The sequence below is a fragment of the Fistularia commersonii genome, chromosome 3, assembly GCF_037954325.1.
Source record: "Fistularia commersonii isolate RoL2024-O1a breed Wild chromosome 3, RoL_Fcom_v1.0, whole genome shotgun sequence".
In the NCBI taxonomy this organism is placed as follows: Eukaryota; Metazoa; Chordata; class Actinopteri; order Syngnathiformes; family Fistulariidae; genus Fistularia; species Fistularia commersonii.
In genome coordinates this window covers 17546749-17563336 of record NC_141286.1, presented here as the reverse complement: position 1 = coordinate 17563336, position 16588 = coordinate 17546749, and the positions used below count along the sequence as shown (strand labels likewise).

The 16588-nt window shown below is 39.0% G+C and overlaps 1 protein-coding gene across 1 annotated transcript in view; it reads right to left on the bottom strand.

Moving 5' to 3' along the window:
* Positions 1-16071, bottom strand: part of iqgap1 (IQ motif containing GTPase activating protein 1) — a 54607-nt gene extending 38536 nt beyond the window's left edge. Inside the window, exons 1-2 of the mRNA XM_086143926.1 lie at positions 15821-16071; positions 13142-13244 (exon numbers count right to left, since the gene is read on the bottom strand). Coding sequence (XP_086000052.1) covers positions 13142-13244; positions 15821-15866 — 149 coding nt within the window. The 5' untranslated portion in view covers positions 15867-16071. The remainder of the gene's footprint in view (positions 1-13141; positions 13245-15820) is intronic.
* Between the last annotated feature and the right edge of the window lie 517 nt (positions 16072-16588).

Genomic DNA, 16588 nt, shown 5'->3' with positions numbered 1-16588 from the left:
TCACTAAGCAATTTAACTTCATTATTTGTAAAGTCACAGACGCTTAATGTGTAAACTGGCAATCAAATTTAAAATGTAAGCAAGAGCTTAAATAAGGTCTCATTTTAACAGTATCAATTGTTCTACCTTATCACCTAGCCTATTTAAATCTCATATTTTAAGATGCTTACACACTCTATAATTTTTAAATTTAAATGGCTTTGGAATGAAAAACAGGTAGTGCCAGTATTGGTTCTGACTTTTGACCTACTGTATATGTGATACTGGAGGTTTCTGGCCATCAGGTCACAGCGGGCATCAACTGATTGCAAATAGCTTTCAGGAGCTGAATGCAATGGTGTAGAAACAGAGACCTAAGTAGGCCAGAGGGGCAATCTGAGACAACAGTTTCATCTAGATGACTTCTACTGGCAATTTTTATTGTTATTCACCAATACAAAAGAAAAATGTTAAGGCTATCCAAAGTGTGAGTCAACCTTGCGGTGTCAGGTTGCAACGACAGTCAGGAAGGAAGGGTGGGATGGGGGCACTGATCCCTCCTTTCCCTGTAACTCCCATTGCATTCTTTGACATTTACTTATTTGCTGACTGTGTGACACAAGACTATTTTCCAAGAGGCCTTAGTGCCAAAATGATTTCATCAACCACTTTCATTTCAAAAAGGCGCATAAAGTAAAAAGCCTGTCCAAATGGACCAGAGTGTCGTTTAATAGCCACATGACAGCTGTGGCTAGGGCACATCAGTCTTCTGATGCTCATTAAAAATATTGAATGAATTACAAAAATATTTGTTGAAGACATGAAGAGAAAGCCAGAAGACGACAGCATATGTTTTCAGTCATCCCTATATATAACTTCCACTGCTTACAAACACACACATTTTTGATATAATCTGAAAAAACTAATACTGTGGCAAAACTTTGCTGAATTTTGAAGATGATTTATTGAACCTGTTCCATTTTCACAAGATTTTCATACAACCATGTGAGTTGCAAGAGTAGAAAAGTGATTTAGGATTTAAGAAAAAACACACACACACACACACACACACACACACACACACACACACACACACACACACACACACACACACACACACACACACACACACACACACACACACACACACACACACACACACACACACACACACACACACACACAAAGAAGAAAGAAAAATACTTGGCTGTAGAAGGCAAAATTTCCATACAAATTTTCAACATTGAAAAAGTCCAAAATCCAAAATAAATATCAATCCACAACACACACACACATGCACAGGCATACACACACATACACGCTCGTAAACACACACGCACATGCGCACACACACACACACACACACACACACACACACACACACACACATACAGTGGGGAGAACAAGTATCTGATGATTTTTCATCTTATCCCACTTGCAAAGCATGTAGAGGTCTGTAAATTTCATCATAGGTATTCTTCAACTGTGAGTGATAGAATCTAAAACAAAAATCCTGAAAAACACGTTGGATGATTTTTAAGTAATTAAATTGCATTTTATCCCATGGTATAAGTATTTGATCACCTACCAAGAGGCACTCCTTTTCTCCACTCACTACCTGTATTAACTTGTGCAGTTAATATGGGTTAATACTAGTTTAAACTTGTTACCTGTACAAAAGACACCTGTCCACACACTCAATCAAAAAAACTCCAACCTCTACACAATGACCAAGACCAGAGAGCTGCGTAAGGCCATCAGGGATAAAATTGTAGACCTGGAAAAGACTGGGATGGGCTACAGGACAATAGGCAAGCAGCTTGGTGAGAAGGCAACAACTGTTGGCACGATTATTAGAAAATGGAAGAAGTTCAAGATGATGGTCGATCTCCCTTGTTCTGGGGATGGATTAAAATCCTGCAGCACACACAAGGTCCCCCTGCTCAAGCCAGCACATGTCCAGGCCAATGTGAAGTTTGCCAATGACCATCTGGATGATCCAGATGAGGAATGGAAGATGGTCATGTGGTCTGATGAGACGAAAATAGAGCTTTTTGGTCTAAACTTCACTTGCTATGTTTGGAGGAAGAAGAAGGATGAGTACAACCCCAAGAGCATCATCCCAGCCGTGAAGCATGGAGGTGGAAATATGATTCTTTGGGAATGCTTTTCTGCAAAGGGGACAGGACGACTGCACCGTATTGAGGGGAGGATGGATGGGGCCATGTATCACAGGATCTTGGCCAACAACCTCCTTCCCTTAGTAAGAGCTTGAAGATGGATTGTGGCTGGATCTACCAGCATGACAACGACCCGAAACAACTAAGGAGTTGCTCCGTAAGAAGCATCTCAAGATCCTGGAGTGGCTTAGCCAGTCTCCAGACCTGAACCCAATAGAAAATCTTTGGAGGGTGCTGAAAGTCCATAATGCCCAGCGACTGGCCCAAAACTTGAAGGATCTGTATAGAGGAGTGGGCCAAAATACCTGCTGCAGTGTGTCTACAGGAAATGTCTGATCTCTGTAATTGCCAACAAAAGTTTCTATTCCAAATATTAAGTTCTGTTTTTTTGATGTATCAAATACTTATGTCATACAATAAAAAGCAAATTAATTACTTTAAAAAAATGTATTTTTCTGGATTTTTATTTTATAATAATTGTAATAATATAAAATTTATCCTTTATTAATCCCTTGTGGGGAAATTCATTCTCTGTAATTGACCCATCATGGATGAACCATGAGCATTAGGCTGCTGTGGACCAGCGCCAGGGGAGCAGTTAGGGGTTCAGTGTCTTGCTCAACAACACTTTGACACACTAGGAGACGCCGGGAATCGACCCAGGAATGGTCGGTTCCAAAGACAATTGTGCTGCCTCGTGCGCCACACCGCCCCATAAAGATTCCATCACTCACAGTTGAAGAGTACCGACGCTAAAAATTACAGACCTCTACATGCTTTGCAAGTGGGGAAAGCTGAAAAATCATCAGTGTATCAAATACTTGTTTTCCCCACTGTACAAACACATTCACACATGGGTCGGTTACTTGAGAACAGACTGCTTCATGATGCAAGTATTTCAACACATCACTCCTTCCCATTGTTCTACCAACAGCAAAACAAAGACTGTCCTGACATTACGTAATACACACTGCAGCAAATGAAAATAGCCTTTGAAAACTGCTTGAAAACAGGAAATTGTTTGCCAATGGCCGGAGCTGTAAGAGGAACTAGGTTAAATGAGAGGTTGAAGATCATCAACTTCTAAAAGAACATTTTGTGGTCCTTTTTATGAAATAAACACTATGTGGTTCGATTGGTTGAATGTATATTTCCACACATAAAGGGTTTTAAACATTAGATAATGACATTGATCTGTTTTTTTTTTCAGTTGTTAACCAAAAATCCAATGTATTAATGACTTTTAATGACACATCAATGCCCAGTGTAATGTTGTCACACATATCCAACACATTTGTAATGAATTGAGCTCTAAATATTCAAATGCTCCGCCAAAATCAAAATTTTGAACACATTTTAACAAACAAATATTGATATTGCTTCTGAAAATCCAGTTTTGATTAGGCTCTTATTAAATCAGTATTTTGTCAGTGGGAACTGTAGGTAGTCTCTATCGACATGACAGCTTTTCAAGTACAAACACCTTGAAGATGTTCAGTTTAATACTGTGGGAGTCGAATGACAAACACAGAGTAATCTGATGCACTTCTGATTTAGCATCTCCGCTGAACAGACTGGAGGCAAGATAGAGATAAGCTTTCTGTTCACGGTAGTGGATTATCTTGCTTTGTTAAACTGTCTATCTTTACAAACTGTCTTTTGAGGAAAGATTAAAATGAGGACAATTCCAACAGCCCCTCTTCATCCTTCTTAAAGAAAGTATTGACACATGTAGTAAGATGGTGTGTTTTGTAATTGTGTCAGAATTTGATGTAGAACCCTTGGAAAGTATGCACTCTCCTTAGAATTTCCGTCTGAGTTCAGAACTGTCGCCTAAAAAAGAAATTATGCACACTGATATTCTTTTCTCTCAGATGTTACTGAGGCCATTTATCCCCAGGGGATGAGAATTAATGAGAATTTGAATAAATATTCATGTTTATCCAGAGTCATAAAATGTTGAACATATAAAGGATTTTTAATAAAGTGTATGTCGGAGGAGGTTCTCAGTCAGCCAGGTCATGGTGAATTTTTGTTGATCTGAGAGGCTTCTTCAGTTCTGGAGAGGGGTGAAACATCTTCAAGTAAAGAAAATCAAGAAGATTTCAACAATAAATAATAAGGTGTGTTTTTTTTTTTTTTTTGCAAGAAAAGATTTTAATGTCATTCTCGAGCTGCTACCAAATAACCCTGAAAAAGGTTTTTGCAAAAGATTATTAGGTGATATTCGCCTTCTGGATATTACATGTTATAACTTTGTTAAATACACTCAACAGTTTTAGCTCTTTATTAATTACTGAATGAATACAGCAGCTTAATACTGTTCACTGCTTCGTGTTTCCTCTAGGCACAGTCCCATGGCTTCTCTTTGGACTGTACAGGCAAGATATTATCAATATACTGTAGCATGCTGATGAAAAAGAAGTCATCACAGGATTTCTGATACAGATACTCTGATACTTTGAGGGAGTGTTGACAGTTTCCAACTGTGTGCATGACTTTTAGAGGCTGTGTCAGAAACTACATGGAATCAACAATGAATTCCATGTCACTGTAATCATTCTCGATATGTATAGATTTCTATATTCAAGTCCAATTCCTCTCAGCGTTTCATTACTCTTGTTTGTTTCTCGAACAGACATGTCCCTTTACATAGTTGTGATTTTAAGGTAACAGGTGGGTGGGTAGTTGACTTAAATGTACATGCAGATTCAAAGGATACCAAAGCTGAGCCACATGTCAATCTTAAACAAACTTCAAAACCCTACAGCCTGTCTTAATGAAGGTGATGAACAGAGCAGAAGCAATGCATTCAAGAAATGCATCTCAAAAACAGTTGTCTGTATGGATTTTAGTGGTGCCTGACATAAATATGACGTGAATTCAGTCCAGTGTGCTGCCTTTCTGCTTAGCGAGACCGGCAGAGACATCACATCTAATTTAGGCATCTGCTACTTGAATGTAATACAATAATCAAATCATATGACTATTTTAGACTTATAAATTCCACTGGAACAAATTGATCCAATCATTATAGTTCCTTGAGTCATTTGATCAGGGGTTGTGAGTCTCAAAAAAGAAAAGTGATCCACCATTCTAAAACAGCTTGTTTCATAATATCAGTCCATGGGAAAACAAAGGTTATTTGTCCCCATCATCTTGACATACCTGCAAATTAACAGTATGTCTCCTGGGATGTCTCCTGATGCAGTTTGCAAAAGCCAACCAAGAGACACATCTCCAGTAGCATCTGTCTGCAGAAACAGGCCTTCTGTGCTCCCCTATTAAGAGGGAGGTTTACTATTAAAAGTTTGAATTTTCCAAAGAAGGCAGACTATCAAACAGAGGAAATACACTTTGGGAAAAAAAGCTCAAATAAAACAACCAGCGATGAAGTCCAACAATACTGTGACTAGCCAGCGAGTTAACTGGAGCAGACTCAGATACTTGCCACGCCTTTGTCCTTACAAAAGGTATTGTGGTTTTCAAAAAAACGCGTTTTCACACACGTAAAACAGGAACACAGAAACACTGACTACCTGCAAAAGTTTCAGTCAGGGTGACCACTTCAAGTAATAACCAAACTGCACTGAATTTGTCCCAGTTACACTAACAAATACTATAAGTACTTCAAATGCACACTATTTTTCAACAAGAAAAACCTCTGCAAATTTTTGTGTCAAGTGTTTAAACTCACAGTGTTAAAACTCAGAAGTGAATTTTGTAATTCAACCACTACTAATATTTGATTTACAAATAGTGAGCATGAGATGAGGATGGCATGTCTTTGTTGGCAGCCGTCTACAATACAAAGTGTCTCCATGATGTAACCACAATTGAATGTCTGCTGCACCAAGCCCAGGAAAAAAAAAAAAAAACATCACAAAAATTAAAACAAAGGACAGGTAGATGTTATTATTGCCATACCAACTGTTTATGGCATTCCAGTTCTCTTATGAAAATGTGAAACTCACTGCTTTCTCATCAATGGGCATCTCTGTAAATGCTCATTGAAAGACTGAACGCGTAAGCATGTGTTTGAATTTTTGACACATCTCTGTAAAATATTTTCTCAGCTTTACAGATACTCAAGGATTCTGGAAAGTCAAAGCTAAAAACGAGATCCTGTATCAAACATTGTTTAAAAAGACTGATTCTTCCTGTGACTGTTGGCATGAAATCAACTGGACAATGAAGGATTTTCAAGCTGTCGGGAACAAAAATCCTTACAAACAAGTTAATTAAGCCGGTCCAAAGCATCTGTTTGTGGAGAAAATCAAATGAGGATACATGAGTGCGTTCACTAACATTTTACTTGTGTTAGCCCAAATAACATAAACTGTGACTTTCTAACCACAGTTACACCATGACTCAATCATCCAATTTGAGGGTAAATACTGGAAAAATGGACACACAGGCAATCCGAGTGTACTCTTATGTACAGCGGTGAGATCAGGACAATTATATTTTGTGAGAAATCATTATAAACAAAGATTTTAATCAGATTTCTTTCAAGCAAACAGTCAACAGTCCATCGGTCTTGCAGTGACTGTGGGGCATAATGGAGAAACTATTATTGGGTTTGAAAAATGTGCTAATGGCTTTTAAATATGATCAGCGTAATGATGAGGGCAGCAGATGACACGTGGCAGACGTCATTGCAAATAAGTTTTTATTAAGCACCTTTCAAATAGCAGTCCTTTATTAAAAATACTTTGGAGCTTTACTTTACAACAAACAACCTCCAGTTATTCAGCCATCATGTCTGGAAACTGATTCTGCCCATGGCATTTGCAACACAATGTCAAACAAAAAACCTTTTCAAATAAGTCAAATAAGTTGAAAACCTTTATTTCTGGAGGAAAAGCAAAATCCAGGGCGGCAGACTTTAAAAAGCATTTTTTCAGTCTCCTCTAATGTGTATTGAGATTGTTTAAGTTTAAGTTATGTAATTAAAACTTACTGGTACTTTTGCATTATCCATTGTACATTTAATCTAAATTCATTTTACAAACTTTTGTATATGTTGATATAAGGATTTTTATTCCCAAATTAGGTGACTTTGGGAATTTAAATGTTCCCCAGGTGCAGCGTGTGTTTGAAGGCTAAACAAGACAGATCTTCAATAACTATTCAATTTGAATGTGTGACTGATCACTGAAAATTAAGCAATGATTAGACTTCCTTATTGGTTAAATGTCTTGGCCATAAATAGATCTGACCGTACACCACCGTGATACTTAACCGCGGTGATGGAGGAACAATCTGCATAGCAGATTGCAGCCAGTAGACCATCCAGGAAGTGATGATGAGTTCATGTTCAGAAAAAAATGTAATAGAGTTGTGGATGACATTTATAAGAATCAGATGTTCAGGTTTTACTTCATTCTGTCATTTAGTTGAGACATTCTGATGGCAAATTACCAATTGGAAAACATACAAATCAGAATAAGTATGTATACATAGGTATAGGTATGTATATTCTCATGGCTATAGGTATGCACTCACACTTTCATGAAGCACCTTTCATGAGCAGCATCTACACCACTTCATGATGACTGTAAGTGTAGAAACAACAAATGCTCATACTTACTGCTGTGTAAATATCATGTGCATCTATGTACATATACACACATGATGCCAATTTAGCCTGAACAATAACTGTAAAACTGAATGCCTGACTAGCTGGAAAGAAATAGACTGTTTGTCTTGCATTTTACCTAGAATACCGGTACATATAACCAATAGTTGAGTGCTTTTGTCCACTGCAGGTAATGAAGCGCTCACCTTTTTAAGTCTGAAATGAAACATAATGTTCTTGGCCACTGCACAACAGGAGCATAAGAAACGCATGACATTCCACTGCTGCCATGGTTCCTTTCACTTTGGACACAATTTCTATTCCTGTGTTTTATTTACCAATTTATTTGCTGCATTACTGGAAATATTGTCATGTCACAAGAACCAGTGAGTCTCTTGAAACAAAATGATGGGCTAGAAATAGCAGGTTTAAAAAGCAAAACAAGGAAAAAACTTTTTTTTTTAATCATGCTAATGACTCAAACTTCGATCTTAATTAAAAGTGTGATCAGTCCTAATGTGTCAGATTCCTTTCTGTTTACAGCCCACAACCAAAGGGTCACGATCATCATTCTACAGTAAATTTAATTTCAAATATTTGAGTCACTGCATCTAAAAAAAAATTAATATAAATGTGCAAGAAACATTCTTAAAATGGCCAAAAAAAAACAACTAAAAAAAGAACAACTAAAAATCAGTATGTAAAGTCAGAGAGAAATTGAGAAAAAAAAACAACAAATATTACATAAATTCAATATCAACCCATGTAATTGTCAGAACAAGTTCTCATTTTTCCTATCAGTCACATCATCTTCTCTCACACTCTCACTGTGCTGTCAGGTCAGGATGGAATCTGGCTCATCACAAGAATCAAAAACAGCTACACCCAAAAATACCTACATCACCTGCTGAGAACGTCTGCTGGAATGATTTACAACGCAACCGGGCACTGGCCATAAAAAGTGATGGGAGACATGACGGGAAAAACAAATGACTGAAAAAACTTCTTGTTGGGTTGTTGGTTTTGGTTTTCTATTTCAATCAAAATGATTAAAATGTGCCAGGGATTGTTCACTGACGAAACATGCTGTAAATGTGCCATCAGGGGCAGCAGTGCACGGATCAACACACTCACGTGAGATACTAGAAAACATGTCGGACTGCATTCCCAGGATGCAAGATTGAGGGATGATGATGGGAACAGAAACGCATAAAATATGAAATGTATGTTACTAAAGTTCAACAGAAAGCCAAAAGAGACGGTTTATCTCTAAAAAAATACTTATCCATTTGGCTGCAGTGACATATTACATCTCAGAATGGTTTCGCGGTGAATAAATTTCAACATATCAGCCATGCAAAGGTCAGCATTCAGTATAATCTAATGGAACTGAATAACTTTTGGCTTGCCGAATTGCATAATCATGAACTGCTTGTCAGGGGTTTTGGATATACAAATTCTATGTAAAGAGTAGTGCAAAGAGGTTGTCTTGGGCTTGTTTTTTTGTTTGTTTGTTAATTCATTAATGGTAAATTCAAAGTCATGACAAGTGCAAGTTCAGCAACATTTAATCCTCAATTTCACCTGGAAATTCAAAAAGGCTGTGAGGAGAGCCAAAAGCTTTCAAACACGGTGTGATAATCCTGTTTTCAACATCACCATTGGGTCATCTACATAGTTTACATCTCTCTCCCTTTTTTCTGAGATGCATGTTTTTCTCTGAGCAGATACTTTTCTGACAGAAGTATCCCCCTCTCATTAACACCACCACGTTTTCTTTCAAAGCACAGGTATACGCACGCACACCCAGCAGTGCACCTGGGGAGAGGCATTCCCTTCATACCACAGCGAGACAGCCCAGGCCGCCAATCAGGAGGCTCACAATGGGAGGGTGGAGGGGTGAAAGTACTCTGCAGCAGCAACAAGGGCAACAGCTCATTAAGGGTTTTCTGAGTTCATTTTTCTCAAGGAAGTGTTTCTTCATTTATAGGGCAAGATGGGGAGGGAGTATCACACATTCAGATCCAAATTTTCCACATTCGACGCACGATAAATTGCCAAATACATTGACATTTTTCATTATTTTTCCTTTTTCTATCATTCCTTTTATTCCTCTTTATTGCAATTTTAGGACTAGAAAAAAGATAAAGACTTTGAGAAATGTTTGTTTTCCCTGCTCTCCGCAAAGTGACCTATCCAAAGTTGTTGTGCTGGATTTAAAACCACCCTTGATGACTATACACACAGATTACCGAGTTCCCATGGAAACAAATCCTGAATAAATGGCCAGCATTTGGAGCAGTAAAAATTAATTAGATTAAGAGGAAATTATCAGCATGGTTGCAACAGTGTTATACTGAGGGTTCAATTAGGATTTATAATGAGCAACAACTTTTTTTTTTTGTTTCTGAACAGACAGGAAGGTCGCACTTCTACCGCAAATACATGAAAAATGGAGCTCACATAGACAGATGCTGCACTTGAAACCAAAATTGCTTTATTTAGCATGACGTTCGTGTTGACTTGCTGTGATCCCTCCTGTTGACAAGCAAGCACAAAAACAAATGGCCACAAAACAAGAGTGTGTTTAGACTGACTTTTACAGGCAACAAGGATAGAAAAATATAGAAGAGAATATTGCTAGAAAGCTAGAATATTGAATATGAAATCATTTTCTTAGGTCAAAAAAAAACACAAAAATATTTATATTGCATTTTATATTTTGCCATTCTTCATATTTCAAGACATTATGCACATATAGGGAAGTAGACTTCAAAAATAGTCGTATGGGCAGCAGGCTCACGATTCCGTCACATATTTGTAATTCATTTGAACGAAAAATTCCAAAAGGATATCCGCCAAATCAATGGTAACTCATGAAAAAGTTGAAAACCATTCATGTCAGCAAAGTCAGTTCTATTTTTTTGGTTAAAAAGAAAAACATGAAGTAGCTTTTCTAATGATTTAAGCTACCCTGACTCTAGACCCTTTGGATCACAGGGACATCTATAATGGTCCTTACATGCTGTGAAAACCAAAAAAGTCTGCCATCCTCGATAATGTGACAAAAATATTTCGGAATTTCTTCAGAACCCAATGCCCCCCCCCGACCCCTTCCGGCCCAATATACTGATTTCCTGGAGGAAACTGTGGTGACAAAGCAGCGTGTTAAGGGTTTGCAAACCGGAAGAGAAGAATCATGAAAAAAGGAAGCTGAGGAGGTTAGAAATCAGTTATAAACTTTGATCTCGTATCATGAACTTTATTTCACTTCAATAATTGAGATACTTATTTGTTTTTATCCACAGACAGTAACTTGTCTGGATTTTCTCTCTGTCTAGAAGTGACCAAGAAAGTGATTTTCATTTTTGTTCGGTGGACAGTTTGTGGTTGTTATGGATTGATTCTCAAAAGCACTGTGGGAAATAGGAGAGCAGGCAAATCCTCAAAGACCAAAAATAGATGAGGGTCAGATGGAGATCGATCAAACAAACCAATCAGCAGAGAATATTTAGCAGCAATATTAGCAGCCTTAGAACGAACAAGATTTTTTCTTTTACACATAGCATACACTGTTGCTGCAAGGACGCCATCGCTCACACCGGAACCTGTTGCTATGACAACAGATCGTTTCTGTGGCAATAGTGGGAGATTCTAGAATCAACAGGGACTGACTCACTTCCTGTCATGCACAATCCTTCCTCTTTTGAAACTGAGAGCCTGTGCCGGGTCCACTCCAGAGCAAACACAAGCAGCTGCTAACAAGCTCAGGCAACACCGCACACTTCTGAATTTATGCGCGCGCGCGCGTGCGTGTGTGTGTGTGTGTATGTGTGTGTGCAGTGTCACACAGGTTTGGGTCCAGTCCCACTGAATAAGCAGATATTTGAGCAGCATTAATTGTCGTTGCAGTTGAGCTCATTTTAATCACACGGTAAGTTTACTATCTTACACAACCAGCTGTTACGGATGTCAGCTTAACAATAAAAAGATGCAAAGTGGCACATTTAAATGTCACTTTGTGTGAGCATAAATGTTTTGTGAGATGTTCTGGTAAAGGAGCTGCATAACCTAAAGATAATGTAATATTAACATAAAACATCACTATTGAAGTCAAATGCTTGCCATTACAAGTCCTACCACTGATGTCACACGTCCGTTCAACCATATTAACATCTAGACTACTCTGGCGTCCATTGAAATAACATTCTGACATGACATGAAAAGATCGTTGCAAATTTGTGGAGGGTTTACTAGCAGACAGAGTCATGACGAGTCCATGTCACGATAAAGTATTGTAACTTCCTGTTGTGGCTACTGGGCTTCAGTTTTTTTTCCTCTGAAAGATATTTCACCTCTCATCCGAGGGGCTTATTCAGTTCAAATGAACGCAGGCAGGTGCGAGTGAATGAATTTGTGAACTGAAGAGGTCTCCCGGATGACGGGTGGCAAGAAAAATCAGGTTCGGTTGTCACAGCAAAATCACAGCAAAAAAAAAAAAAAAAGAAAGGGTAATTGATCAAATTGACTTTACGTGGACTTGCATGCACTATTACAGCCATTTTCCTTCCAAATATCAGCATGGGCTCCGAGATTCCAGCATCATTTAGGCTCCAGCATCATTTAGACTCCATCAAATATGACTAATCCCCTCTAAAATCAAGGGTCACCTCAGAAAGTGGAGACAAAAAAAAAACATCCATCCATACATCTTCTGCCGCTTATCCTGCACTCAGGATCGCGGGGTATGCTGGAGCCTATCCCAGCTGTCATCCAGCGAGAGTCGGGGTACACCCTGGACTGGTTGCCAATCAATCGCAGGGCCACATAACAGACAGGCAACATTCACTCACTCATTCAGGGTCAAATTTCCCAATTTTTTTCCGATTTACCTGCTGCACGTTTTTTGGGATCTGGGAATGACCCTGAGGAAACCCACACAGAATGCGAGAACATGCAAACTACCCACAGAAAGGTCCCCCTGTTGGAATCGAAATAGGGTCCTACATGGTATGAGGCCGAAGCGTTAACCACTGCACCACCATACCATACACAGAAGAAAAAAAAACATAAAATAATTTTCATTTTGCACATGATCAAAACCTGGTTCTACAGGTATTTTCCAACTTTTTAAGTGGAGCTATAAACAGGTATTTCATGATTAAATATTCCAACTGCACTTAATCCTACCATTTGGTGTTGCCATTAATTCACTTGAATCTTCACGTCTGTCATATTTCCCATATAATTTAATGGGTTCGAAAGACTGGGCATCCTACTTTCAATATTTTGAAACACAATCCCGAGAGAATAGCCCCAGCAGAGGCACGCTGTGCCATGTTTCAGAACCATGTCATCAAACTCTTCCACTCCTGATCTCCTCACCCCATGAATCTCTTACCTCTTGGCCTCCTCCAGGTGACACAAGTACTCGTAGGCCATGTTCTGCTTCCTCCTCTCGTCCATCTCCTCTGCCGTGAGCCGTTCCACGCCATCCAGGACCGCTGGAGCACCAGAGAGCGAAATATCAACAGTAAATACAGTGTGCACAATTACTATTAACTGACACTGAAAAGACAAAAATTGTATTAAGTCTTTCAGAGGGATATACTACTTTGAAATATCTACGATATTGGGGCGTGATCACAGAACCATCAAACGTTTTGTTGGAAATAGTCAACAGGGTCACAAGAATTGTCAAGCAGAAAAGCTACCAGGAACCCATTATCCTCCAGTACTACCGTATTCCACGGCTGCTACCTACTAGGAGTGTCAAGAAGTACGAGGAGTTCAATTCTCAGAGACATGGCCAAGGTAAGAAAAACTGAAACCCTACCACCTCTGAATAAGACACATAAGTTGAAATGTCAAGAATGGGCCAAGAAATATCTGAAGACAAGATTTTTCATAGGTTTTGTGGACTGATGAGATGAGAATGACTCTTGCCGGACCAGATGGACGGTCCCGTGGTTGGATCAGTAACTGGCTCAACAGAGCTCAACTTCCACTCAGACGCCAAATAGGTAGAAGCGGGGTACTGGTATGGGGAGGTATTATGAAAGATGGGCTAGTTGGACGTTTTTAAGTTGAAAATGGACTCAAAATCAACTCTCAGATCTACTTCCAATTTTTAGAAGAAACTTTCTTCAATGGGTGGTACAGGAAAAAGTCTGTATCTTTCAAGAGAACTTTGATTTTAATGCAAGACAACACTCCATCACATGCATCAAAATACTCCACGGTGTGGCTGGCCAGTAAAGGCCTTAAAGATGAAAAACTGAGATGAAATGACATGACCCCCTTCTTCACCCGACTTAAACTCTATTGAGAACTTTTGGGCCCTTCTTAAGCAGGAAATTTACAGTGAAGGTAAACCGTACACCTCTCTGGCAAGTGTCTAGGAGGTTGTGGTTGCGACGGCACATTAAATTAATTCTGACCAGATAAAGAAAGTGACTGACTCTGAATGGAAGGCTTGTGACTGTTATCGAAAAGAAGGGTGGCTATATTGGTCACTGAGGTTTGTTGTTTTTTTTTTAATTGCATTGATGATTATTTGAAAAATTTTCAATTTTTTTTTAATCATTCTTTTTTTTTTTTTAATAATAATAGATGCATAATAATGGTGTACATATAGATATTCTCTTAAGAAAGCCAAAACTTCACTTTTACTACTTAAATGTTTAGGTTTGAGGGTTTGTTAACATTTTGGATTGACCAAGAGCACTGTAGTTGTACAATAACAAAATGAATCCTCAAAAATACAACTTGCCTAATAATTGTGCATGCAGTGTACAACCAAACAGAGCAAATTAAAGCAAATGGGGTCTGTCTTGCAGAGAATTAACTGACACATGGAAAAATAAAGAAAATAGTTATCAGTATATATTGAGATATGTCAAATACACTGAATTTGTCTTTGGATAGTTTGTCTTTAGAGGCTTGTTGTAATCCAATGCATCACTGATCTGATCTTCTAACCATCACTTCCATTATTGTTATTTTACTTCCATACTTATTTTGGTCTTTTTCGTGTAACCATTTCTTGCTCATTTTCAGGAAAGTTTCTTAGCATAAAACTGAAAAAAAAACCAACTAAATATTAATATTGCCTATCAGACAGTAATCCATGACATGAGATACAGTACTATACTGCGTAAGAAAGAGTTTGGGAATTACAAAATCAATAGGCGACTTCCACATAAAGCAGCCTGTGACATGGTATTATTTCCATGCATTGTTGTGTAACTCTTCCCAGGTCTGTCCAACCCCAAGTTCCTCTCTTTCCAGAGAAACCACACATATTTACCAACAAGGGGGACACAGGCTCTTTGACTGCCTGATGTGGGCCAGCCTTTGTCTGGAGATGCCTGCTTATCTAGATCTCTTTGAAACAATGCGTTTGAGCTCAGTGGGCTGGTTTCCCTGACAGGGTGATTCCTTCGTGTGTGCCGAGAACTATGTTTTTTTTCCTCAAATTACAGAGGGGAAGGGGGTGGAGGGGCGACGGGGTCCAGAAAGGCGCGCAATGCAAAGAGGCCTCTTTTCGAGTGGAATCACAAATGCTGGTTTCAATTGAGACTCGGTTAATGTCAGTTTGACGGCCCGAAGAAAACCTACTGGTTAAAACATCTATGTATGGTATAAATAGTTACTTGTGAGCTACAAGAAGTCTCCGATTCCTTTTTTTTTTTTAATTTGTTTTCCTTGACTTGGTGTGAGATGATCCGTAACTTCTTGATAACACTTGAGAGCAATGCGGGAAAAGTTGAGTATACTGTAAAAGCACCACCCCACCCTCCGGATTACAGAAAAAAAAAGAAAAAAAAAACGCGGAAGTGATGATACGGCTGGAACCACGCTGTCAGATATAAGGGGGATTAAAAAAAAACTACAACTAGAGAGCGAGATGGATTAATCGAAAGGTTTTTTTTGGGAGTTTCGGTGGATTCGGTAGAGGCGGAAGCAGGACGCGGGTCTGGAGCCGCTTCCCACCTCACACAAACGTGTGTGTGTGTGTGTGTATGTGTGTGTGTGTGTTTTGGGGGGGGCTGTGGCATCAGAAAAAGATAGAACTTACAGCCATATCTCGGCCTTGGCCCGTCCGTGTCGTCTGAAGTTGACATCCTTCTCTCTTCGGAAACACGGTCAGCTTCTCAACAAAAGTTTACGTACAGTTCCCGAACTGTTGCTTCCCCCCCCCGAAGTGTCCAGAGCTTCAAATCCCGCTTAAAAACCGACAGCAATTCGGGAAGGACCTTCCGGCCCTCTCGTTCCTCCTGCAGAGTTTGACTTGAAAACTTTTTTTTTTCGTCTTCTTCTTCAAACCCCACTGATGTCACTGGGTGTGTTCTTTCTAGTCCAGAAGTATGCGTTTCAGGAAACGGCGCACGTTAGCCTGAAGGCGGTCGATGCAGCGCCCCCTGCTGGCGCTTCTCAACCCGGATCTGAGGTTTCCTTCATGGGCCTCCGACGGATCCTGAAGTTTTGAGATAATGGAAAACTTTAAAAACTTGAAAAATTTAAAACTTGAAAAAACTTGAAAAATTTAAAATAATATTATAATATAAAAAAATATTTACACGTGTCTCACATGCAACTTTTAAACAACTTCTTCCAATCTGAAGTAAAAGCCTCCTCTGGGTCCAGATCAAATAGAACAGGAGTGAGGTGTGTCTTTTAACTGTATATGCTGCTTTCTATCATCCAGGCAGTCAATATTTATAATGTTTGCGAAGTTTATAAACCGAATACAATATTAGGAAACTTAATCAGAAAACCTTAAAGTCATTGTACAAAAAATGTAAAATCATACATATGCACACACTTGCCCTTATAGAACACCACG